This window comes from Acromyrmex echinatior, chromosome 6, assembly GCF_024713525.1.
Source record: "Acromyrmex echinatior isolate Ae372 chromosome 6, ASM2471352v2, whole genome shotgun sequence".
Lineage (NCBI taxonomy): Eukaryota > Metazoa > Arthropoda > Insecta > Hymenoptera > Formicidae > Acromyrmex > Acromyrmex echinatior.
In genome coordinates, this window is record NC_141857.1 from 1504955 (window position 1) to 1532500 (window position 27546).

The window sequence follows — 27546 nt, forward strand, 5'->3', positions numbered from 1 at the left end:
TAAATTTAAAATATATTACTCAATTGTACTATCGCTTTTTATTTGATATAAATCATTGTTAGAATATTTATAAAATATCAACACTTCTTAAATAAAGATTTTTATTGTAATATATAGCAAAGTGATTATGTAATAAACCAAAAATATATCTGAAAATTCTATTATTCTCAAACATCATTTTATATACCAATATATACATACAACAATACACATAATACTTATCTGTATAATTTTTGAAAAATATTTGTTTAAAAAAAATGCGCATTTATTTTATACATTAATATTGAAGAGACTTGAATGGATTCAATTAGACTGTGCATCGTTATTTGTATCGATTATTTTTACCGGTAATTTTTTGGCAATAACAGCTTCGGAAATTACAGCTTTTTGAACGTCATTATCTGTACATCCTTGGGAAGAATTATTTTCATCTTGCTCTAAAATTTCTTTTGTTTCAATATCGCTGTTAGAATAAGTAATTACAGGATTATCTTGCATGGTAGCATTATTGTTAATAGTACATTGTTCCATAGTAGTATTATCACTGTCACTATTATTTGTACTCATTGCACGCTTCAAAGCTAAATATTCCTCCACTGATCCTGTTGGAGCTGTCTCAAATGCAACAGTTGCATCAGTTGTTGATGGCTGTATAGATAAATTTGGTGATTTATTCAACTTGGATAATCTTTGACGTTCCCGCAAACGTTTCCGAATCTCAGATTGTATTTTCGATTCTTTTATTACATTTTGAACATCGTCAGTCTGATAATAACGCGAAGCCCAAGTTTCTGTTGAATCCGATTTTGGCAAAGTAGTTTCGGATACAAGCTGCTCATTTTCTTGTTGAGAAGAGACAATTTTGTCTTGACTTTTATCTTCATCACTATTGTCTATTTCCATGACTTCACAGTAATCATCTAAATCAATATCATCTATATCTGTCGATCTCTCTTCTTCGATTTTGCTTTCTTCTATTACTTTTTGTTTTATCTCATCTCCTCCTTCAATGATAATTTCATTTTCATCAGAAGGATTTAATTTCGATTTAATACTTTTATCATTTGATTCTTCATTAGTCTCGGTAACGTTAATTTGTGTTGACTCTGAAGAATTTGTAATAGAAGCAAATTGTAATTTTCCACGTGATTTTTTCTTCGACTTTTTCCGTCTCTCAGCAACATTATCTGCAGAAATCGATATTGATAATATATTGTTTTTTATATCTACATTTCTTTCGGGCATTATTACTTCACTTGTGTTAATTAGATGTGTTTTAGTTACAATATTTGTATTATGTATCTCTATTATTCCTTCATTTTCTTTTCTTTCCTTCAAATCTTGTAAACTGGTTTTGATAGAATTTTCATCTAAATTATTCACGGATTTTCCGGCTTTCGACACATCGTTTTGCAATTCTTTATTCACTTGTGTTTCTTCCCTATCACTATCACTAGACAATAACTCGACAACTGGAGCAGGATTAGGAATTACTAAAACAACATCTTCATCTTCGCCTTTAATACTCTGTTGAGAACTAATAATTCTTTCTAATTGCTTGCGACAATTCTCTTTCGCTTTGTCTATGCTAATGTTATTTTCTGTTGCTTGAGTGTCATTTGTTTGTGATGAATTAGAAGGAATTATATCTTCCTCTTTTCGTATCAAAGCTCTTATTGCGCGAGCTCGCATTTCTAACTCTAATAAATCTAACAAACTATCTCCTTCTTTTCCTTTATCCTTATCATCTTCCCTTTTAATTTTAACTTTTTCAATTTTATCATTATTTTCGCTTTTAATGTTAGATTTTGTTTTAACATTAGGCTTATTTACATTATTTTTTTTATTAACTGGAGCTTTTCCTTTAATTTTTGTTTTATCTTTCTTTAATTTTCCTTTTGTACCATTCTCCTTTTTAGACGAATCATCATCAGTTAACCATTCCTCTGTATCAGAAATGATTTCTAAGGAAGGGCCTATTAAGAAGAAATTATAAATGAGCAGATTATTCCATAAAATATTTACATTTGATATTAAAAATACCTAGTATTTATATACCTGAATCATCAGAATCTTCACTTGTATCTGAGGACTCCAACATAGGTTTGCCATTTAATATAGATAATATTCGAGCTTTAGACATACCATTTAACTCACTTTCACACCATTCTTCAAGTTCACTTAAATCCATATGCTATATATAAATAAAGAATAATATATATACTACTTGTGTTTAAAAGAATATTTTCGTATAACTATTATTAGCTTAAATATTTCACTCACTTTAAGAACTTGTGGTAGCATGAGACGAATCTTTTCTTGCTTAACAGATTTAAAAAGTTGTCGAGCTAGTACTTTACGATCAGACAAATATTCTCTAATTGGTTTTAAATCTCTTGCATCAATCTCTTCTTCGTCTGACGATAACGACGAAGATGTGTAAGAAGATGCACTGCTATATTCCTAATAATAAAATTATCTTTAAAATAAAGTACACTAAAAATCCTTTTGTAAAATTTTCGTAATTAAAAGCAAATTCTATAAATGTATAATTAATGATAAATACCTTATTATTGCCTATGCTATTTTTATTTTTAGACATCTTTATGTCATTTAAGAAATAATTGCTTCAATCTGAATAAATATCAATAAATATTGAAATTACATTAATTTGTAAAACAATTCCTTTTTCTAATATTTTTCTGAAAAATAGGTTAATAGACACTTCACAATTCTGTTACATTATCTTACATTTTTTGGTAAGATGTTAAAAGATAAATTTACACGTAATAAAAGAAACTAAAAAGAGAATTACATAGAAAATTCTATAAAAAATACAATTAAAAGTAAAATTTAATAAAAGATCGAGTCAATAATAACCTATTCCTAGGTTATTCTTGTCACTATATAAAAAAAAACTTAATAGAAATTTCACTTATCACCATTTATAATTACATGTAACTTACTTCATTTACTAGGTACAACGTAAACAGTATAGCTTATTTCTTGTAACAATTATAACTCGCATTATTAGCAATTCCTGCCTGTTTTGTTTGCAACGAATTGTAACAGATGTGACAGCGATTTAAACGGGATGCGCCATCACTTGGTGCATTCGACAACGACATCGTCGCAATCCGATAAAGATTTACTAAGGGCATCGTGTAGATGTCACTAAATGAACGTGCCAACGCTCTGTCACATTTCAATGCGACATAATGCAATATAACCTGTACCGTTGACAATTATTTGTCAACAAAATGATGTTAATTAAGTATAATTGCTGAATTCTCGCTCACAGTAAGTATTACTGTATTAAAGAAATTAAAATGTTTCATGATAAAATAGAGACTATCTTAAATGAATTTTTATAATGGAATTTTTATATTGTTTTTGACAGGCATTTGACAGATAATCAAGTTTCCAGTTAAAAATTAATCAGTTTTGAGAATTATCATATATCACATATCGTGTGCAGACATTTACGAAACATTGATAACTATGCTGATTGAGTATTTATGATACTATTTGTCAAGTTTAGTGCCAGTCATATCTTTGCCTAGCACCTGTGTAACTCAAGGAACAAAAATGTTGAACCGCTTTAAGTCAGTATTAATGAGTGCTGTAGGCGCAAGTGAGCTTGGCCTACAGTACCCTAATGATTCAGACAATGATATGATGACAGACTATATTAATTCTAATTATGTGATAGAAGTAGAAAATAAACCTTACAGCCGTCCAAGTTTTCTAGGCTTGACAGCTGAAGAAACGCAGGTATTTCCGAATCCTTATATGAATTATATGACAAATTGATTTAAGTATTTTTTAACTCTTACAATATGATTATAATGATATTTGTATGAATGTTTGTATTAAATAGGTGAGTGCAGATCATAGAGTAAGACCTATAATAGTTCCAAGAGATCTTAGCCGTTTGCCGTGGTGTGCTGGCTATGCAGAATGTATAAATGCTGGAAAGAGTACTTGGAATGAGGATCAAGCTTCAGCAACACGTGGAGATTTGAAATTATCAGACGTTAATGTTACACTGCCTTATGTCATGTTTTCAATGTTTGATGGACATGCAGGATATCAAGTAGCTCTTACAGCAAGATTACATCTACACAGGATAATCCTGGTGTGTGCTATCTTTAAGAAAGTTATTGTCAAAATAATTTGATATGTATATTATATAAAATATTTACATTAATATTTAAAAATAGGAAAGGTTATTGGCTATACCAGGCAACATGCTATTAAATGAAGATGAAAATGAACTGATAAAGGGTAGAGATCTAGTGACAGGTGCTATAGAATTAGCATATAGACAAATGGATCAAATGGTGGAGATGCAAGCTCAAAATGGTGGTGGTGGTTGTACCGCTATTACAATTTTATTTCTTAATGGAAGACTTTATGCAGCAGGAGCTGGTGATTCAAGGTATGTATGTTATAATTTATATATGTATACATATTATAATATGTATACTATAATTTATGTATGTATACATATACTCAGCAAAACACCAGCAGTAACAGTTAACTATAATTATAATTCCCAATTGAATAATATAATTATTAAGTATTATATTATTAGGTGTTGGAATTAATTCGTAGCGTTTTACAAGTGATGGGAAGTACTTTCATTAATGTATTTTTTAATGCTCATGTGAAATAAATAACATTCTTTCATTAAAAACGCTACGAATTAATTCCAACACCTAATATTAAAAAACACTAGTGGAAAATTATAACTAACAGTATTATTCTTAGTTAGTGTTTCCTGGATATTGTGTGATAGATTAAATATTTATATAATTGTTTCTATATGATTACAGGGCCGTATTAGTTTTGGGAGAGGAACAACGTGCTCTTACTAGAGATCATACTCCAGACTCCGAATCAAATCGTGTTAGAGCTCTAGGTTTTTTAAGAAGTAATGAGTTGCTCAAAGGCCATTTTACTCCGTTAGAGTTTAGAAAAAGACCGTTGCAAAAGGAATTGGGATCTTTAGTTTTATATAGAGAACCTTTTATGACAGGTTGGGCATATAAAACTTTAACACATCCAGATTTAAAACTACCGCTCATTTCAGGACATGGAAAAAGGGTACATTGTACATCTCAAGCAATAATTTATAATTTTATATAAAAATGCTCTTATTTATGATATAGATATATATAAATTAATTATTTATGTCATGCAGAGCAGAGTAATGGGAACAATAGGCGTGACTAGAGGTTTTGGAGATCATGGTTTGAAAGCAGCAAATACCGGTGTTAATATCAAACCATTCCTATCATCACAACCTGAAGTACAATCTTTGGATTTGGACAGTTGCAATCTCACTGAACGAGATTGTATTATTGTCGCTACGGACGGACTTTGGGATGTAGTATCAGATAAAACAGCGGCAGCAATACTTAGAAAAACTCTTGCACCTGATACTCCATCATTAGAATATAGGTATCATCGCGAAATATATACGCAAAAATTAATTAGTTTAACTACGATGAACTACATTCTATATCTATTGGTTTTCAGACTCACGATGGGTGCTCAAGAATTGGTGCAAGCAGCAAGAGGTCGATTAATTGGTAGAGTATGGATGGGAAAACCGGAAAATCCTAACGATTCGGACGAAAAATCCTCACCTATAGCATCGGTGGACGATATTAGCGTGTTAGTAGTACCTTTATATCCATACTTATGCGAGCATAAACAGTGGTTAAAAACAACACAGCAAGAACGAAAATATGCTGCGGATTCACTAGCAACAATGTGCTTCGATTATCCTATCTCTAATAGATCCACTGATAATCCCTCATAATGCATCATTATGGTAATCTGATCAAATGCTTTGCGAGCATTAGTAACAATGTTATTATTCAGTACGCAGCTAACGAATTACATTTATTTGCATTATTATAATGATTCGTCGTATATTCACGATGATTTTTATTTTACTGTAGAATAATTAGTGATATTCAAGTGCACAGACGCCGTATATTCTTCTTGATTCGCAAAATACTAAATTATTGTATACTGCCACGTATATATGTTAACTACAAATAGCTATATTCTTATTTAAGTAAACATTCCACTGTGACATTATTTTATATAACATGAAATATCTACAATATTCCGAATATATGTGATCATGTATAAGCACCTCGTATATATAAGCATTAATTTCTAGATTGTTACTAATATGTAACTAGTATAGACTGCATACAATGTAACATTGTGCGCATATAGACTGTACATAATGGATGCTTTTCAATTGTAAAATCACTAGGACATTTTCGTTGCATACAATAATACAAATTGTGTTCCAATTGCTGTAATCGTCAACATAACACTACACGTTCATACTCAATCCAAGAGTTACTAGTTAGCTGTGCAGTGGTGAATTTCACTCACACTGCTGGAGTACACATTAAAGATGCTTTTTATAAAGTATCTAAGGTGGCATAATAATAAAAATAATCAACTTTGATAGTTAAATAATGCATATGTTCTATTAAATAATATGACGTCATTATTGGACATTAAATTATTCAAAATATTCATATATATTTTACATTTAACTTTGCTAATTCCATGTAAAACTTTTAGAATTAATGGATTAATCTAGTTTAATATAATTAGTTCAATATCGAATTCGCTATAAACTTGAATTTTCTAAGTGATAATTATATATATGTTATTAATTATGGCAACTATAAATGGATGTTGGAGGATGTTAGATAGACAATATTTTGACTTTTTTCATTCAACACAAGTCAAAAAAACTACATTTAATCTAACTGAAACCGTACATAGTGTTACACATTCTGTCCAATTATGCACAATGCTATACTTTGTGCATTCCTGTATATGTTTGTGTTAATTGTGATTAGCAATTGAAAAGCAACCAATGTAATATTAAAAGATAATATTTTTATATATATTGCTTTTGAGGCAAACATATGTTACCATTCAATATTTTGAACGTATTATAATATTTCATCTTTATAGCTTTAAATTAAAAAAACATTAACTTTATGACTGCGAACGTATGTGTGTGTGTGTGTGTGTGTGTGTGTGTGTGTGTATATGTATATGTATGTATATGTATGTGTATATATATATATATATATATATATATATATAATTAAAACTGAGACTGCTGCGTTAAAAATGAGTAAATTTTAAATAAATAGTTAATCAATTCTCTTCATTTTATTGATTTATTACTGATATATATGAATATTATTTTCAATCATTAGGAATACTAGGAACGTTTTGCATGCCGCATTCAGAGAGTTAACAGATAAAATTGTAAGTATGATATGTGATGTGTGTAAAAAATTGTACATAAAAGAAGCATTGCTATTCTTTCGCAGTAACCATGATAATAATTAGATTTTGAGAGAACATTATGTATTACGCAATTGTAGCTATATTATATTAAATAAATATACGAATATCTCTATTATATACTTGTTTACTTCAATAATCTTGAAAGATACTTTATAAGACACATTTCATATGACGGTGATTTAACTTTCTTATAGCTTATTTTTTATGTATATCATTTTCTATTTTTTTTTTGCACAAACAAATCATTTTCGCAAGTAACGTCAAAATTTGTATTCTGAAACTGAATTGTCTTTGAATTCCGGTGCTACATTATTATGAGTGAAATAGCATTACTTCCGAGGACCTGCCACGACCAATACATTCCGATAATCGTAAGGATGTTATTTCATTTGTGCGTTTTGTCGTACGACAAATGTATACAAAACAAAGAGATCCTCGAATCTCTCTATCCCACAATCAATTAATTGGCTTGAAAAATTTTTTGTACGATAAAAGCACACAAATGAAATATCACCCTAACCGACACTCCCGATACTATCCCGATAAAAACTCGCACTTGTTATAATATTCTTAGCGTTTTTTATTGGCAGAACTAATGTGCACTCAGTGCACTTTAAAGCTGTTGTCACAAATCAACATAAAGATGTATGTTTAATAAAAATTTAGAAACAAATTAAATCGCGAAATATTCAATACATTTTATTGTTATTTGATAAAATATACATAGAACATTTTATCAATTTAAACTCTTGAAACTCTTTAATGAATAAAATTTGTAATAAGGTACAGAGCGAGAACAATAAACACATCGAATTGTTTCACGCTACGAAAACTTTCATGGTATTCGAAACGTTGCATCGCGCTGTTGCCTCGCATTGTGTTTAGGGCTATAGATTCATGTTTATAACGGGTGTCCACAGAATTTTTTTGCACCGTTCAAAGTATAATCGAGAGTTATACTCAAGCGAGACAAAAATATTACGTTGCACAAAAATAATTTTTATCCGTAATCAACGCAAAATAGTAATAAATTCTGCTTTCCATTACGTTTTATATATATATATATATATATATATATATAATTTCAAATAAATAAATAAACCATATATGAAATATCTGTTCCATGATTGTGTCATCTCGATTCTTTATGAATAAATTATGTAAGCTAATAATTGTATACTGTGAATATTCATAAAATACAACGTTCTGTATTATCTAGCATTTGTCGCGATTACGATTATTCAAAAGGAAATATGAAGAATTTTATAACATTAGAATCTGTACTCACTGTTACTGTAGCAGTTTTAATGCAGGAATCGGTTGCAATCGATGAAATGATTTCTTGTGAATATTTGCGACTGATACGTTCCAGCGATCGTCCGTCGACAAAAGTTAACACTCATTAGATGCTCTTAATGGATAAAATTCGCGATTAATTACAGAGAAATCGCGAATGTTCGTCCCGCATGTTCGCGCTACTGAAACTGTCATGGCGGCCGAGAAAGCGCGCAAAACGTTGAATGTTTTGATGTTCAAGTTTTTTACATTTGAAATGTAAAAAATCAGAATTCGGAAATGATAGTATCGCTCTAATCAAGATGTGTCTATAAGCGTATCGAAATCCACCGGCCACAGATATACGGTTTAATTTAATGTACTATCTTCAATACTTATTGTAAAATTAACGAAAATTTAAATTAGCGGATTAAATTCACATATTCCGTACTTTGACTATTAGATGGCGTTAAGGGTATGAAATTGGCGGTCGCGCGGATCGCGAAAATACTAATTAGTTCTGAAGTTTACAAGAGATAGCGCCACCGATACAAAATGTTCGGAGGCAAGATTTAAATGCCATAGCACGCAAAAAAAATTTAAGCAGTAAGAAACTGCACACAATAAAAAAAATAGAGAATAGGGAACAAAAAATAAAAATTTTAACCTATTAGAAACATTTATTTCTCAGTATATGGTTTTTGATTTGTTGAAATTATTCTCTATTTCCCACTCTCTATTCCTTTAATTGTACGCAACCCTTCTACCTTCACGGAAAAATACTATTCAAAATACTATGAACAAATATTATTAAAAAGTCCACAGTAAATTTGCGACTATAAATTCATAGTAATTATGAATATATACTATGAATTTGATAATATGCTATAGTATATTATCAAATTCATAGTATACTATGGGTATATATATATATATATATATATATATATATATATATATATATATATATATATATACAACGCGATGTTGCAAACGCTTTTTTAATTGAAGCGTTTTTTAATTGTTCAGTTTGTAAAATTCTTTCTTCTAATTGGTCCATCGCTTCATTGGTCAAACACTTCAAAGCATTTGTAGCGAGACTTTGACCATAGCTTATATGTTTGATAATATACTATAGTATATTATCAAAATCACTATATTATCAAATATACTATTATCAAGTTCATAATATACTATATATTCATAGTTATTATGAATTTATAGTCGCGAATTTACTGTGCACTTTTTGATAGTATTTTTTCATTATTTTTTTTAAATAATATTTTGCATAGTAAGAGAGTATCAGAGAGGTTCTCTCTGCTAGTATAGAGTGTCCGTAACTTACGGGATCATGAACAAGTAGAGTGAACTGTTGATCTATAGTTTCATATTCATTTAAAAGTCAGTTTATTACATATATTATAATGCCGTCTACAATACATGGAGAGAAGAATAAAAAATTGATTAATTACACAGTTGAATGTGAGAAGAAATCGACTGTGATTGGTCAATTTCTGACTCTTACTTCTTACTCTGTATTGTAGACGACGCATTGGATTAGCTACTGCTTACGTTATGACCTTACGGTATCTAATGTGATAAGTCTAATTTGGCTAATTCGTTTACTGCTTACGTTTTGCTAAATTTTTTTTGTGTGTTATGACTCTAATGTAGCATTCCGTTTTGACACTTCCAATACGACAGTGTCAAAACTAAACGTAGTTTAAATGTTATGCCTCGCAAGAGATGACACTTCAAATATTATGCTTCGAATATTTGCAGATGAAACAGCAGATGTCGTCGCGATTACATATCACAATAATGATAAAGCGTATTCGTTAAGATGCATTAAGATGATATGCATAATATGATGTTCATAATAAATAAGATAAATAAATAAGAAGAACTTTAGTGCTACATGCTGTATAATGCATTTATTAATTTTGTTAATACGCTAACTTGTATCGTATATATAATATTTCTAACTTCTGTTTAGTTTGTGCCTAAATTATTAAAATAAAAATAACAATCTTAAATGTGAAAAATTCAAGCGTATCAGAAATTATTTCATTATAAGCATAAAATATTGCAGCAACATTTCAGCAATAATAGTGCGCAATATTAAAAAAATTGCAGCAACATTGCTGCAAAAATTGAAATTTTTAATATTTTATTGGAAATATTGTAATTTTAAAATTTTTTAGGAAATATAGCAATATTATGATTTAATAGATAAATAAGCGGATATGCCCCAAGATGGACGCACTTCTCGTAAAAAAAAAAAGATCTATAAGAAGTCATATGCAAAAGTTAGCGAGTTAGCGAATCTCCTGGAAATTCCTAAACTCTTTCGGATGTGTTTTCTAAGACTCCGAATATTTTTTTATTATAACTTTATTGTGTGTGTATTTTAAAATGTGATTTGAATTATTTGAAAAAATGATAATGGGTTTCAAGCTTTAAAACACTTTTTTCAAAATCAGTCTGCATCCATTTTTTGCAAAGATACGTAATTTTCAACTTGCTCCTTTTCACCATTTAATTTTTGTAGCTTTGTATATACAATATATATATATATATATATATATATATATATATATATATATATATATATATATTCCAATGTTAATCAGTCTGTAGCAAAAAAAATTACGTAAATGTAAGTATATACGCATATATATGCATATTATACGCATTTACATCGACAATTTGTGGATGTAACAAGACTCACTACATCTATTTTCCACTACGATTGCGAGGGTCACACAAAAAAGGCCTAGAACCGCTCTCTCAAGTTTCTCTCTGGTCACACTGACATTGAGATATTAGCAGCGAAGGATTAAAATTTTATTAAAATCACAATTTTTGTGTTACAATTAAGATCGCAGTCGATCAAATCAAAGATTTATTAATTTTTAAAAACCAATTCGCTCAATTTACAAGTCTTTTGCGAGAAATAATGCGTTTTAACATTCGGATAAGCTGGGGATTATTCAGGAAAGTGTAAGCCTCAGAAGAGGGAAGAATATAAAACGCATCGATCATACCAAAAGTGGACTCGCGCACGATTCGAGATCTGAGCGTTGTCGTTATAAGCACACTCACCCATTTGTCCAATGTTAAATAGCGAACTTTTCGGACGAGCGTGCGGACCACGCATGTGGACACATTTTATACGTTTATGTGTACGGGGACAAGAGTGCATTTCCTCGTTGCATAACCGGCACACAGTCCGAAACAGTTAACTCTCATAAATTTAATTACGAGATGCAAAATGGAAGACTCGGTTGGCCTCTCTTTCCGTCGGGTATAAAATCATGGATTAATCTCGATGATATTCTCAAAATTATGTCATTTATCAGTAAATTCTATAATAATTATGTTATGCAACATTATCGCTGAAAGCCATGCATCTCAATGAAGATCTACATATATATCAATCAATTGATATCAATGTAATTTGTCCAGTCTAATAAGGAGACAGCCAAGTATAATGTATATAGAACTTCGCTTAACTTTAAATACTTTTAGTAACTATTGCTCCGCCACTAATTCGCAAGCAAGTGACACGTCACAATATTCAAGAGTATATTCAAAAAATTTGCGTCAAAATTTTACATACGCTGTTTTAATGTAATTTTTTACAGAATGTATTCAAATAGATGATTAGATATGTAGTAAAAAAGTTATCATTTGTAATTATAACATAATTTTAATGCATACTTTAACGCCTGCAACCATACGAATAATATCGATTTGCAATTTAATTAAAACTTTTCAATCTTTTGATGTCTTGCGAAAACTTGAATATTACCTATGAGTTAGGAGGAGTAAATATACTGAAATAAATTTAAAATTAGATGAAATCTATGTGTATACTATGGACTAACTTTTCAAGATTTAAATTTAAGATTATAGTATATAAAATAGTCGACACTTTGGATTTGTTACTGTTTACGATTTTACTTTATGGTCTTTACTGTGATTGTCCGTTCGCTGTATTTGGTTCTCCCTTTGTAAGACATTTGAATATCAGAACAGATATTTTCCAGAAAACAAAAATTAAAATTTGAAATTTGAGACGTTTAAGAGAAGATATTTTTGTGAAAATTGTCTAAAAGATCTTAAAAAAACGTCTTATAAGGGGTTTTTCCGATTTTGAACTTCATATTATTTGTGTTTCTAATCTTTCTGACGCATTAGAGCAAAAAAATTATTTATTAGTGCCAAGGAAATTTTTGAAATTTTTATAAACGTTAAAGAGAAAACTGAAATTTATGAAATAAATGATTTTAATATCTTGCCTTAACTGCTCAATGTCAATTAAGTTTATCGTTTCACTGTAAGAAAAATAATTAAGAAAATGCTGTGTACATCGCGCTTCATTAACGCGGAAGGACGAGTGAAATATGAGCGGAATACCTGGTGGCGCGATGTTTTGTTCCATTACGGATTAAACGGTTGGGCAGCTGAAAGACGTTACGCAGCAAATTCCTGTCGACCGACGGCGATGAAGTCGGAGATGAATTGTAATGTACCATACATTTCCGCCAACTAAGAGCGACAGCGTAAAAGGACGCCGAGATAGAGTGTGGCAAATCACCGTACGAAAGTGCTCTTCCACAAAAGTATAGACGAACGTTGTGAAAACTAAATCTAGCCTGACAGCTCCCCGTTGACCCACCATCGTACAATTTTGTAAAAAAATTGCCGTGCACTGGGAACGTGGATCTCAACTTTCCTGCTCTAATGCGTCATCTTTTTCAAACTTCCAGTTTCAAATCGACGTATGCGATTATGTTAACTTTCAGTTGTTATAATGAGATTTAATTTTATTGCACGAATTCGTGAAATACATCTAAGAGTATTATAAAAAATTTCTCAAATCGATATTTTACAGTAAAATACATATATTTCTTTCTTGTGATATCTTATCACAAGATGTTATCGCGTAATAACAGCTTTTGCTTATCTGTTTTAATGTCAAAGATGTAACATTTTTTTCTATTTATATCTTAATGAAAAAAAAGCAAATCAATCACATATACGCGACGGCTTTATCATGTAAAGATGATATTATCTCAGGAATGTAAGTCGGACATTTGGTCGAAAAATGGGACGCACCACTTTTGAACGGCCATTCGATCGCCGATATGTTTTTCATGGTGCCGGATTATGACGGGCGATCTGTCACGGTCACGGTAACAGTAACTCCAAGGGGTTGGAAAGGGCTTAATGCCTCTCCTGGATAGCGCAAGAAAGAGTTGCGTGTGTGGAGGATGGGGAAGGAGTACGTTACACCATATCAAAATGGCCACAACTTAGGGGTCCTGTGCTACCCCGATATATCATCGTTAGAGAACTTTGGACGGCTTCCTGGTTCCAGCATTGATGGCTTCCTCCGATACGACATGATGTATCTGTTCCTCATTGCTGCCGCGTGAAAATGAGAATCGGATGCAATTTGAAAGTATAATAAAAATACCATCTTAAAGCGATAACAAAACATTCTTCAACTGTTCATATATTCACCTTCTGATTCACATTTATATAACATAAATTATATTTCAATTAAAAAGGAGTGAATCTAAATTTTTTCCCTCCTTAGAAAGGTTTCTTTATCCAATACAGTTTTTATGGATATATTGGCGTCATTTCACAAATGTAATTAAATCGCAATTTGAAAATACATTGGTATTCATCAGTGATTTTTATAATTTCTTATCTTTAACTTGGATATACATCACTTGTTGGCATTTAATATGCAATAACAGTTTATCGTATGTAAAAGTTACAATTTTATTGGTCACCATTGGTTACCATTTATATTTTACTCATTTGAGCGAAAATAATATTAAGCTGAACCAATGCTCCGCACGTCTCTCTTGAAATGCATATCGTAACTGTACGATTCCATGCTGTAAACATGTCACTGTTGATTTAAACTGTTGCGTGTTTCTTGTCGACTCTCTTAGCTTGCATAAACCTAATGTCCGCTGGCTGGAAGCTAACGCTTGGCTGCCGAACGTAATGCAACGGATAATGCGGCAAGTTTGCTAGCGAGGAATTACGTGACCAGCTCTCAGTTTCGGCTTCCGAGCCTAGGTACCAACCGAATTGCAGCTAAGTGACGCGCCATACTTCTCAGATATTCAGGGCAACGGGGCTAAGCAGCTAATGTAAGCTTACACGGTGCTTAGAAAATTCAATTTGACATTCAAAGCAATTTGCTGGTTACAAGAGAACTCGTTTGTCTTATCAGCTTTGACAAATTAAGGTGCGTTATATTACATTGCAAAAAGAGTGTTGAAAATCAAACATGTTTTTAATGTTACTCTCCATCACACAGTTTGTGAGTTTTTTTTATCGTCATTAACTAATAATTTTAGATAAGAATTAAATATTAGAATTCTGTAAGGTTCTTATCAGTTAAATCACGAGATTTGATATCAATCCGCGGAAAAGCAAAGAAGAAAAAAATCGGTTATTATTAAAAAGAAGAAAGAATCGAACGATCAATCTTAAATTTCGTATTCGCTATTGGAGACACAGCTCGGACGAACATCCAATTTCATTTAATCATATTCGGGGAAACAAAAAAACGACAGATTGAACTCAATCGATTAAAAGTTTGAGGCTATAGAAAATAATAAGGCACGAAGAAAATAAAGCGAAAGCATTATTTTCTCTGTCGCTTTCCTATCTCTTCCGATTTGTGAAAGATCTTTGCCGTTATTAAATGTTTTTTTTTCTCTCGAGATAATAGTGATCATAAGATCTGTTGATTATATAAAACAAATCGGTTGACTGATAGGGATTTCTTCAAAAATTTGTATTAACTGCGAGTGGACAGAATGATAACTTGCATGTGAATGCGCACACCTTCGTTCACTTATATTTACTAAGAACGATTACATTGAGCTAAATTAAATTTTTCTCCACAAGTTCTTTATGCAATATCGCGTAGATAACCTTAATCTCTTTGAAAACTACATTTCCGCTTAAAGCTGGCGCTCAACTTAAAATAAATCTTCCGAGAAAGAAAAATAAACTAATTACGAATAATAATTATAAAATACTTAGAAAATTCAACATTGGCTAGGTTTTTCCTACTTCTGACAGACACCTCTAGAGTATAATCGGGATCGCCGAAGCTGCCAACTGGAAATAATAACGGAGATGGCAGCGTCACTTCGTCCGTAATTATCATCGTATATTTCAGTCGCTCTCGTCGCGATATCAACTTTTCCTAAATACATTATCTAGATTTCGCATCGGCGTTAATCTGCCCCGCAGTAAGTAATTAAATTTCCGCGAATGTCATTCCGCGGGGAGTTTATTTAGAGCGGCTATAAAAAATTCTGACTTTTAGTCGCCAGTTTTTATCGGGGAGAGCGACGACGAGTCGGCAGATAAATCCGGCCGAGCGTTTCCCATCCGCGCGCGCGTCCTTTTCGCGAGTTAATGCGCTTTCCGCTGGACGTGCAACCAGGCACGACGTGCGTGTGCCTTCAGAGGACCCACGTCGGTCGTGCCGACGACAGGAACGGTTATCCGATATCAAATTACCGTACGTCGAGCCAAGCTCCTCCGCGATTCAGGGGCTCCGAGTCCGCCAATAACTTAATTCCGACACTGACGCAACTCGTGATGGTATAATCTATTCTAATACTGTAACTTTTAATGTTGCGCACCTTTTTTACTATATAGTACAAAGCGCAAAGACGATATCGATATAATGATATCGACATTGTCGAGTTATTAAATATAGACATTGATCATTGATTGGTCATCCTATCTTTAATCTTTGTCTGATGATAATATCGCAACAAGCCACGAATTGAGATTAAGATAATTTGGTATGCAATAATAATATATTCCTATAATAAAATGTGTTAAATTGATAATTGAATTCATTGTTGCGATACGGATTGGTTATTCAGAGCTCGATCGCATAGCGTGTATAACTTCATACCGAGTGGATATTTCATATCGTGCGATATTTTAATCGTTTATCGATTTTTAGATCCTTATTTAAATATTTTATAACTCTTATTAATGATGATAACAATTATTTATTATATTGTTGTTTTACTTGTTTTTAGCATGTATAAAATCTGCGTAACGACAATGTAACGATATCATTACTGTCATTAGAGTTACTCTTTAAATCTCATGGAGCAAAATCTCACTCGAAGAGACTGAAAATTTAACCTGCCTTGACAAAAGAAAATACGGTAGACGGCAACTTGTCGATTCGCCATGTGTGAAGTTGGACAATTTGATCATGGGAGGTGGGGGGAGAGCAAAAATTTTCCAGAACTTATTTAATCTCCATTAAAATCTCTTTATAATCGTACAAAATAATAAGCAATGAAATTATAAATATTTCATAAATATTTATAGTTTAACTTGAAACATACTTAAATTCATAAAATAAAACTTAATGGAAAAATTTAATAAATTTAATCTCGTAGTGCAAACGTTGAACTCCGAATTTTAGTTTTTTAATGAACTCATTCATAAGTACATTAATATCTAAAGTTTCAGCAATCTCGGAGTGCACTGTAGCTGCTGAATATTATCGTATATACGAATATGAATTCGTATATTCTGAAACAAATAAAGTTTAGTTGCTAAGATGTGCACGAAAAATTATAGATTAACGCTCTTGGCGGAGAAAAATACGAACTACAAAAGAGAACTGCGTGAATATTTTATTGGCCACGCTCGGTTCTTTCAGTATGTGTAATTGAAATTTTAATTGAAATAAAAGTTCCAAAAAAATTTAACTATTGTTAGTTTAACACTTGTTATTTATTTTCAAATTGTTCATGAAGAATTTCTCATGAGTGGAATTCCACACATAAAAAAATTCTGATGTGTGGAATACTGCACACACATCCCATAAAAGTCGCCGCCCATGAATATGGTCACTCTTTTTCAAGAGTGGCAGATTTTCACTGTTCTTAGAATAAGATTTACTTTTTTGAAATAAAATTTACCCCAAAGGAGTGAAATCTTAATCCCTTTTTTGGAATGAAATACCAGGCTAGACGAGTAAGAGCCTCACTCAAAAAAAGGGATAGAGATTTCACTCTTTCGGAATAAATCTCATTCCAGAGTAAAAGAGTAAATCTCACTTTAAAAAGAGTGAAAATCTGCCATTCTTGAACAAGAATGGCCGTATATTCACTCTTTTTGGAAACAGGCTTTCAGTCTCTTCGAGTGAGATTTCAGAGATTTAGAAAGTATAGAGTAAAGGCCGTAACATTTACAGACGCGAACAAGCGTGGTTTAGGCTTCAAACTTGTAATTACTTGTGAAGAGTGCGAAAAAGTTTATATAAATAGTTGTTCCTTAATTAATAACGCTTTCGATGTTAACCGCCGAATAATATTTGCGATGCGTTTATTGGGAATTGGCTTAAACGGTATTATTAAATTTTGTGCATTTATGGATCTCCCATGGCTGGTTTTTCAACCATGTTATAATTTTATCGTTAATAATATTCTTATTGCAACGGAAGCTATTCGTACGAAATGTATTAAGAAAGCAGGTGAAGTTGAGAAGATAAAAGAAAAAATTTATAGAAAAAGGACAGACGAATGGAATTACTATGTCCGATGATGGATCGTAGAGAAAGCGGGGATTTTCGTCGCTCAATAGATTAATTGTGCTAATCAGATGGTCCACTGGCAAAGTAGTCGATATTTTTGTTAAATCGAAATACTGTAAGGCCTAATTTTTGAATAAAGAAAAAGGATATTACAAAATACGAAGAATGGGCTCAATCACATTTGGAGCAGTGCTCAGCGAATCATGAGGGGTCAGCTAGAAACATGGAAGTGAATGCCACTATCGAGATGTTTTTACATTCGAAGATCTCCATAATGTTAAATATGTATATTATTGTTGATGGAGATAGCAAAACTTTTGAAGGAATTATAGATTATTAGATAGCTGAATCTTATAAAGATGTTACAAATTGTAAAAAAGAATGCATCAACCATATACAGAAACGTATGGATACTCGCCTCCAGAATTTAAAGAACATAAAAGGTCTTAGCGGAAAAGACAAGCTAACCGGCAAATTAATCGACAAACTCACTGTATATTATGGATTGGCCATTCGTAGAAATCTGAATTCTATTGAAAAAATGCGGAACGACATTTGGGCAACTCTTTATCACAAAGTTTCAATAGATGAAATGCCGCAACACAATAAATGCCCGAATGGTGCGGATTCGTGGTGCTCATGGCAGAAAGCAAAGGTCTCGGACAGTTTACATGAATACTAGCATAAAACGCCTCTTTCTTTTCGTTGTTTTGAAGCTAGTGCATAAAAATTTGAACAGGGACGACTTACTCAATCGTTTAGGAGGCTTTACGCGAAATAATAATGAAAGCTTCAATTCGACTGTGTGATCGATCGCTCCGGAAACGTCTTCAGGTGATCAAAAAATAGTCGATATTGCCGCAAATAATTTGTACTTTTAATGACGGATTGTCAAGGATAATGGAAATTATACAGGTGTTGTAACACTGTGGGTCATAATTGTTATGATTTTTGCTTCCAGGCTGATGCGCGCTTGCTCGCGGATGCTCGTAAAGCCTGCACATCTTTCAGGAAAGCGGAACAGAAAGAAAACATCAATGTGGAAAGTTATATGGTGCAGGCATTACAAAGTAAAGATAAATTAAAAATTTCTATAGTTAAATATGAAAATTACTCAAAACTTTAAACACGTTTTTCTTAAAACTACATTTTTTTCAATTGGCTCTCAGCATAATTTTAATAAATTTTATCCGGTCCACTTAAAATTTTTACAGTAACTGCTAAACTAAATTCTGTAGAGAAGTACATATGATTTTTTCAATCGGTTAAAAACTTTTTTGCAAATATTTTTTTATTGAATTTTTTTTAGTGAAAATAAAACTTTATTTACAAATGTTCACCATTTCTAGAAAAATCAATACTTCAATATATACATGTATACTTTTAGCAAATTTAATGTAGATTATAAACAAAAATTTGCTTTTTCTCTTTAGTGCAGTACTTAAAGCCGCAGAGGTCCATAAAAAAAGCAGTTTCACTTGCAAAGCTTCAATGTCACCATCTTGACGTAAAAAAAATATTAAAAAATTTCATATCATTTATATACATTTTTTTAATGAATAAATTATAAAAAATTATTAATTTGCGCATTGTTAAACTGTACTCTCATTAGCCCATTTCTTTGTTTAAAAATAAAAATTGTTTTGTATCTTTAAAATATGCATTAAAGGCCTTTAAATCAAATTTCTATTACTTATTCTATTTAATTATTTAACTATAAAAAATTCTCAAAGTTATCCTTCCACTACTATGTTTTCGGACGTTTACAGTGATTTTCTCCATGATATTTTATCTAATGAATTTCATCTGATATTTTATTTAATGAACTTTATCTATAATGATGTCATAGGTAAAGCTCAATGGATGGAATATCAGATTAAGTTTAATCACAAGTTAATCATATAACGAAAAATTAGAATAAGAGTATCAATCTACCTCTAATAATTGCGAGACTCTGCCTCCTGTATCCTGATTATCTCATAATCTTAACTACTATTATATAATTTAGATTATTAAATTATACAGATATCAATTCTTTACACATGATTACGACCTATGATAGTTATCGATCTAATAAAAATCGATTTTCACAATAACATTTGCTAGATAAGATTTAAATCAGCCGTTTACAGTAAATTGCGTAATGTCATAATAATGATGACTAGATGTCTCAATGAATCGAATCATTATATGATATTATCGATTTTTCTTCTTATTGTGCTGCCTTTCCGCTGTTGTCCTTACCGTGCGTTATAAACCATCCGTAAATTTTCCGCATGACCAAGCAATCGTCACTCGGTCGCCCAGTGACAGATAGTTAGGCGTTACCCAAGCTGGTTACTGATCCTTCAACAAACACAGGCGGACAAACGTTTCCTAATTGTACTGGGAATTGTTTACGTTTACCTCGAGTACCTTCTCACCTTCCTCCGTTCACGGCTATTCCGTGTTTATCATTGTTGTTCCTTACGCGTATCTGCCATCTCTTCCAGAACAATGAAACGACGAAGATTTTGTAGGAATATATATATATATATATATATCTGGGCGTTTAATTAAGCGACTGATGAGCTTTCGTTAGAAGATCCTGTTATTTTTTTTCATAGCTTTGAGTTCATCTCTCGATGTTACGCTTGTCTCATCGAAAGGATTACTCTCTCCAACACGGGAAACAATGAATCCGCGTAGCGCAATGAGTCATGTACATATATCTCGCGACATATCGGATTAATTTCTAGCTGGGCTACAGCGATGTATTTTTCGACATTTTTCGCGATAAAAAACGTACAGTTATTCACGTACAGTTATTCATGCATTTCCATGTTCCATTAGGCACATCACGTGCTACAGCATCCGATTCCGACAACAAAGTTGTTACTTTTCCGTTATTATATTTAATAAAAAATTATGAATTTAAAAATGTATCCATAAATGTCGAAAAATTCATTTTAATCCAATTTATACAGTTCAATTTATACATTATTTTTATTCTTCGTAAAATTTTAATCTACATTCTTTTAAATGTTAATTTTCAGATAGGATACATACTATATAATCGACTTTAAAAAAGAAAAAAATTGAAAAATTTGAATCTGTTCTCGCATTTACATCTCACTTTCTCCCATGAAATGCTGGATTTCAATGACGATATCTTTGGGCAATTGGCAGATTGTACAAATAAAAAGAGTATCCGGGCGGGATCGTTTTGTCAAAGAGCCAAACGCAGTCGCAGAGTGTTATACCAACAATGCAACGTGTCTGAGTAAATACACGAGCGCTGTTAAATATTTGAACGTCCACCATGCGAATGTAAACGGGATCCTCTGTTATGATATGTATCATTAACTCTATACGTACGTATATACATACGGAAATCTGTCCCGTAAACTAGACGTTTGTATAAAGAGCCTCGTCCACGTCGTGAATATTTTACAATCAAGATCTCGAGTATGTGTGATATCAGGTGCACACCATAACGTTCTCAAGTTTTCCTCTAAGCAACACTTGCCCGCCGGAAAAGACACATTTGTGTCAAGATAAGCGTCGCGCGAGTGCGACATTCGGACGTCGCGACGCGTCCGCTGCTTCCAACTCATCCTCTCGTACGCCTTGGGTGTCGTTTTCACAACGATACATCGATTTACTGTGGTTTTACTACGGCCGCGCAGCGGCTGTTCATTTTAACGTCGTATAAAAGCAGCGACGTATAAAAGATATAAAGAAAATATCAGCATTGATCTGCGATATATAGGATGGCGATATAGTCCTTGCTAGAAGAATTGAATCGCGTCGATATAAATCACTTTGGAAACGTTACTACTTCCGATAAATAGATTATGATAAACAGAACGACGAAGCGATAAAGTGGAGAAAGCGTCAAATTATATCAAACAGCAATGAAATAAAGACAATAATATATCATAAAGAATGTCAATATTAATTTATAATCTTTCACATCGTAATTGCGACCATTTCACATTAATATGACGTTAATAATTTCCGACGATCTCTTTGTTGTTTTCAAGCACAAGCGTCGAAGTCTACGATTACCGCATTTGCAGAATTAAGCTGGGAATGGAAAGGATGCCGCACTAAACTGGCGCGAAACTCCTCTCGTTAGATAGATCGCAGGACAGGTGCAGTGGCGACCCATGCTGGTATTTCCGGAGAAAAAATATCGCTCGTTTAACACCCCGGGTTCAGCCCCATGAGACCGATACGAGACGAATTATTGTGCCGCGCCAATCTACGAGGATTACTCGCGGCCACGAAGGGCCACCGGGACGTCGTTCGACGACTTTATGGCGCACGTGTAGTGCACCCCTTTGAAAGGACATCGATGTCGTTGCAGCTTGAGCTTTTCTGCGGATTAGTCCAGGCAGTTGCCAAGGTGCTATCAAGAATTTCAACTTTAAAAGCTCTCCACGCCGTAATTCATGCTTTTGACGCTGGGAATCGAATTTTCGAGTTTTAATTCTTTACTGTCCATTAAAGACGTTAAATTGAATTTAACACAGTTTCTGCCGGATAATTTTGGCTTCACAGTAGGAGGATATTGATGCCGAGTCAGATAAACTTTAATTTTTGAGACAGGAAATGCTGCCAGCTTATTAATTGCTAATCTAATCGTGAAATTGTCGTTAATGTGTGACGTTTTCATTTTTATTTAATTTATTTCCCCTTTTCAATTCTTTTGGTGGGACGAATATTAAATATTCTTTTAAGTACTCTTATACGAATTTATCGTATATAAGATGAAATAGAAAATTGAGAATTACACATTATATTAAAACAAAATTCATCTTTTTTAATGCATTATTCAGACTTTGTCTTATTATAATATATTATTATAGGATAAATTTTATTGATAGAAATTTCATGTTTTTTTATAAAATTGGAAGTTTTTTAAATCTTGCCTTAATAAAAATGAAGAGAAAAATTGCATTTTTCTTACTTGATTAACACGAAATTAGAGTATTTATCGAAGGTTTGACAAAATTTTATACGCCACTTCAAGGTCTCTGAAATCATACTACCTCTCGCCATTTAATTATCGTTAAAAAGCAGAAGGAAAATTTTATTTTAGAAATCACAAACTACAAAGATAAAAGAAGAAACGATCATAACTTTAAAGAAATATGCTTATAAAAAACAATGGATCACAGACAAGAACAAATTTAATAATTGTGAATTGATTATAGTATCGATCTGCAAAAGTTCCAGTTTTGTGATCTATTCATTGAATCTATTTATTTAACATTTAACTTGATTGTGCGGCGGCAAATTTCGTATAGATAGATATACCTATGCTGCATAACTGTTACTCGCAGGAGCATTAGAATTTCATAAATCAAAACTATTGCGAGCCGATGCCCGATTTCTCTTCGTAACGTATCCTCGGCATATAATAGATTTATGACATGCTGGTATTAGGCTTCAAATACATGCGTTATGGATTAAGGCCGTTGCCATGAAACTACGCGTCTAATGCACCCAGGCTCTTTATAATCTGTCGATTCATTGATATATGTAATGGATTGTCATAAATCTATTGTGATTTTAATCGGATTTATCCCTTTAAACATATTCCATTACATTTATATAGAGAATAATTAGAATTGCACAACGTAAAAAGACAGAAAATAAAAAAATCAGAGTTATAAATATACTTATCGATATAAAGGTTTAAATGATAGACGAAAATTCGAAGTGGACCTATAAAATTCGGCGTAATTTTTTGCGTATCAATGATATAAGTGCTAGATTAATGCTATTCACCAGAAATTAATGTTCAAAGAAAGATAATAATTGTTTGTTTTCTTTTACCAAGAATTCATTTTGATTTCTTGTCATTAAGTAGATTACGCGTATATATAATATATACACATATAAGCTCTTGGAAAAAGCACATTTGTGCACCTCTTTATCTGAACTGATTTACTTTATCATCAAGTGCTTATTATCAGGGATGCGTACTGGCCTGATGGTATGAATAAGTGAAGATAATGGCTTTTATAGCCGTGAATTTTTCGGCGACAAATATAAAATTCAACCCCTGAGCGAGACGCGTATATGCTAATTTGCGGAAATTAGCGAACGGTATTGAGTAATGGAGAAAACTAGTAACTGTCACTCCGACTCTTGTAACAATGGCCAATAAGGTACACGGTTGCAATGGAACTTTTCTGTTCGTCTAATTGTCCTAACGACTGACCTTCCTACCGTTCACACTCCCTTATCTCCCTTCCGCGTCGTACACTGAAGGTTTGCTCTTTGTCTGATTTTTTAGATAATATTTGATACTATTAGAATCAGGGTTGGGTAATAATTAGTTAAAATGTTAAAAGTTAAAAAAAAATTAAAAAGTTAACTTTTAATTTAATTTAGTTACTTTTAAACTTCAATTTATTAACTTTTTTAAATTAAATTTTTTTTCTATTTTTCTTAATGCGCTAATATATTGCTTTATAAAATCTTCAACATTAGAAAATTAATTTAGGAAAAGTTAAATGATTTTATGATTACAGACTTTATAATAAGAGTGACACCATATAGTAACCAGTTTTTTATTGGCTCGCTAAGTTGTCAATTCCTCTTTATATTTGAATCACACTAATTTTAAATATCATAAACATTATATAATATTTCAGCAACATAAATATGAAATGAGCTTTGAATGAAAAATTGTTATAAAACAGTGCTGCACTTCCACCCATTTTCTAAATTTGTATTTATGTTTTTTGTAACAAATATCTAGTTGCTAGATAACTTGGATGAATTGTTTTTTTTTATTTTAATCATAAATTAATCTGTCATTGTATAGTAATTTAATACTTCTTTCCATTTGATACTTCTTTCTTTGACAACTCTCAATTTATTTACTAATTGCAAGTCGAATTGGTAATTTTTATCAGAATTCCACTCAAATACCACATTGATAGTGCCTTTTCATCAATGTATCTGACAATGAGTGAAATTCTGATATCACAAGATCCAAAGTCTTACAATTTTAGTGTGACTATAGTGGCAAATATGATATAAGCAGTATAAATGACAATAGTTAAAATTAAAAATAGAAGCATAAAAGCCAAACGCAAGGTCTTTATGTGTAAGTTATAGTAGTTATTATCTATTAAACAAGTCTTCATATAAACGTACATAAACGTTTTGATTTTCTTATTTGTTCATCTTCAGTATATTTTTCACAGCATTTGAAATAATTACATTTGACCCCCAACTATATGAGTGAATCATTTGGACTCGGGTGAAAATTTTAGTTGGCCTCTATTTTTGTACGTTAATATCATAGTAGACGTAGTTAGACCAAGCAAATTTGCTAGCGTCAAATTTTTTATATTAAAATTTTTTTATTTTAATTAGATGTTCTTATTTTTATTTAAAAGTAGTTATATAACATTAGTGTTTCAACGGAATGTATTTTCTGTTTATAATTGGGACAATTTAAAGATTTCATATATTCAAAAAAAAAATTATTATTATATCCTTTGATAGTTTGGAAAATAGGTTTATAAGAAGTTATTTTTTTCTTCAAGGAGCACACATACGCGTATAATAATTTATGTAATAGGTTTTCTGAGAGGAGCACACACTTGTGCTTTTTGCATGCTTTTTTTACCTTTTTTTAAAAAGGTAAATTTATTATGATCTTTATTATACAAGACTTCTCTGTCTTAAATACAGACAATACACGTTTTGATAAACATGTTTATAAATATCGTTTGACGAAAATATTTATAGAATTATATTTTCGTCATTCATTAAATATCTATTAAATAAAGCTAATTTATACTTGATTTATAATTTTCAATTTATATTTATGATATAAAATTACGCATTTCTGAATATTTTATAATATTTTAAAAACTTATATTTAAGAATTTATTTTTTTCGAAAATTTATTCTTCAAGATTAAATTTAACAAGGATTAAAATTTATTCACTTTCAAGTATAGTTTATATATTAGGTGTTGGAATTAATTCGTAGCGTTTTTTAATGAAAGAATGTTATTTATTTCACATGAGCATTAAAAAATACATTAATGAAAGTACTTCCCATCACTTATAAAACGCTACGAATTAATTCCAACACCTAATATTATAAAAAAAAGATTAAGAGTTTAATAACCTATTAAGATAATTATATACGTAACTAAATATGTTTTGTGATAAAGTTCCTCTGATGAAGAGAACCTTTCCTTAAATTAATCTCTCAAACGATACAAAATCTATCCCAATCCGTACCTTTAATGGTATTGGTTAGAGTTCAATACTGCACTGTTAACATCGATTCCCGATCGGAGCGTTCTGTGGCTCGTTAAGACGACCGAAGTCGGCTTTTGCTTCAAATCTTCGAAGCATATACCCAGATAATTAATGGCAAGCGCGTCGTACAGCGGTGGATTGCGCGAACGGACTGCATCTTGCCACAGTTAAGACAGGTACCACGAGGATCGGACCGGTCCCGCGCTCGCAAGGTTTGTACGTTGAATGAATAATGCGAGTCCACTTGCATCTTGGCGCGGCGTCCGATCGTACATAGAAAGGAAGGTGAAGTCGCTAGGGCACATCGTCTCAGTATTATCCGCTTATATCGTTCATCTGTGCGAGTGCATAAGTATGCATGATGTGATAGGCACGCACATGCACACGCGCTCGCGTGTCGAGGATTAAGGAAGGATGAGAGTTACGTGCAGAGATGAGAGAAGGAGAAAAAGAAAAAGGAGAAGGAGGAGAGAGAGAGAGAGAGAGAGAGAGAGAGAGAGAGAGAGAGAAAGGGAGAGGAAGAGGAGGGAGAAAGAGGGGAGAGAGAGAGAGATTCTTGTAGGCAAACTTCCACATGCCAAAACACAGAGAGTGAGATAAAGCTCGCATTCATTGCCCATTGGACTGTTTCCTAGCGTCCCCGACACGGGGATCCCATTCAGGGGCAACAGGACGTGGTTTGCAGTAAATTAACGTTAGGCGGAGACGGCAGATACCCGTATACGTTAGTGGAGTATACGTGAAACATGTATTTGTGAACAGAACGTTCATCTGAAAGTTGCTTAGCGAGTGAAAAACTCTGAATAAAATGATCAGATAAAATACGATTTACGACATCTTCAAAATAATCTCTTATTGAGTAAAACATCTCCAATCGCTAATCGGCTAATCTTCTTTTTAGCTACTTAATTCAGGCCACCACCTGCAAACCATACAAGTTTTAAAAGTTTACCGAAGCATCACAAATTTCTTTTGACAGTATATTAACTCTGGATATAATACTTT

At 32.0% G+C, this 27546-nt stretch overlaps 3 protein-coding genes across 5 annotated transcripts in view; 1 reads left to right on the plus strand and 2 right to left on the minus strand.

Annotated features, from left to right (window-relative positions):
• The window catches only part of LOC105143170 (uncharacterized), a 440192-nt gene that overhangs the window by 401105 nt on the left and 11541 nt on the right, over positions 1-27546 (minus strand). The window lies entirely within an intron of this gene.
• LOC105153198 (uncharacterized) lies at positions 16-3122 on the minus strand. Of its 3 annotated transcripts, none has more exons than XM_087406991.1 (5): positions 2967-3122; positions 2567-2702; positions 2284-2463; positions 2059-2194; positions 16-1976 (listed from the first exon to the last, which is right to left on the minus strand). In XM_087406991.1, exons 2-5 carry the CDS (start codon positions 2600-2602, stop codon positions 304-306), a joined length of 2025 nt encoding a protein of 674 aa, XP_087263117.1. In that variant the 5' UTR covers positions 2603-2702; positions 2967-3122; the 3' UTR covers positions 16-303. The 3 variants fall into 3 exon arrangements, with proteins under 3 accessions (XP_087263117.1, XP_011066211.1, XP_087263118.1); XM_011067909.2 differs by having other exon boundaries at positions 2567-2634; positions 2967-3120; XM_087406992.1 differs by lacking the exon at positions 2567-2702 and having other exon boundaries at positions 2967-3121.
• On the plus strand, positions 3179-7477 carry LOC105153196 (protein phosphatase 1H). The gene is made up of 7 exons (XM_011067905.2): positions 3179-3300; positions 3401-3774; positions 3881-4138; positions 4224-4441; positions 4839-5109; positions 5207-5466; positions 5545-7477. The coding sequence occupies exons 2-7, from the start codon at positions 3589-3591 to the stop codon at positions 5828-5830; spliced, it is 1479 nt and encodes a 492-aa protein (XP_011066207.1). The 5' UTR covers positions 3179-3300; positions 3401-3588; the 3' UTR covers positions 5831-7477.

Coding starts and splice junctions, on each gene's coding strand:
- LOC105153196 (XM_011067905.2), top strand. CDS start 3,589: ATGTTGAACCGCTTTAAGTCAGTATTAATGAGTGCTGTAGGCGCAAGT. Junction 4,139..4,223: donor ATCTACACAGGATAATCCTG/GTGTGTGCTATC, acceptor ATTTAAAAATAG/GAAAGGTTATTGGCTATACC. Junction 5,110..5,206: donor TTTCAGGACATGGAAAAAGG/GTACATTGTACA, acceptor TATGTCATGCAG/AGCAGAGTAATGGGAACAAT.
- LOC105153198 (XM_087406991.1), bottom strand. CDS start 2,602: ATGTCTAAAAATAAAAATAGCATAGGCAATAATAAG. Junction 2,464..2,566: donor ATAGCATAGGCAATAATAAG/GTATTTATCATT, acceptor TTTTATTATTAG/GAATATAGCAGTGCATCTTC. Junction 2,195..2,283: donor TGCTACCACAAGTTCTTAAA/GTGAGTGAAATA, acceptor ATTTATATATAG/CATATGGATTTAAGTGAACT.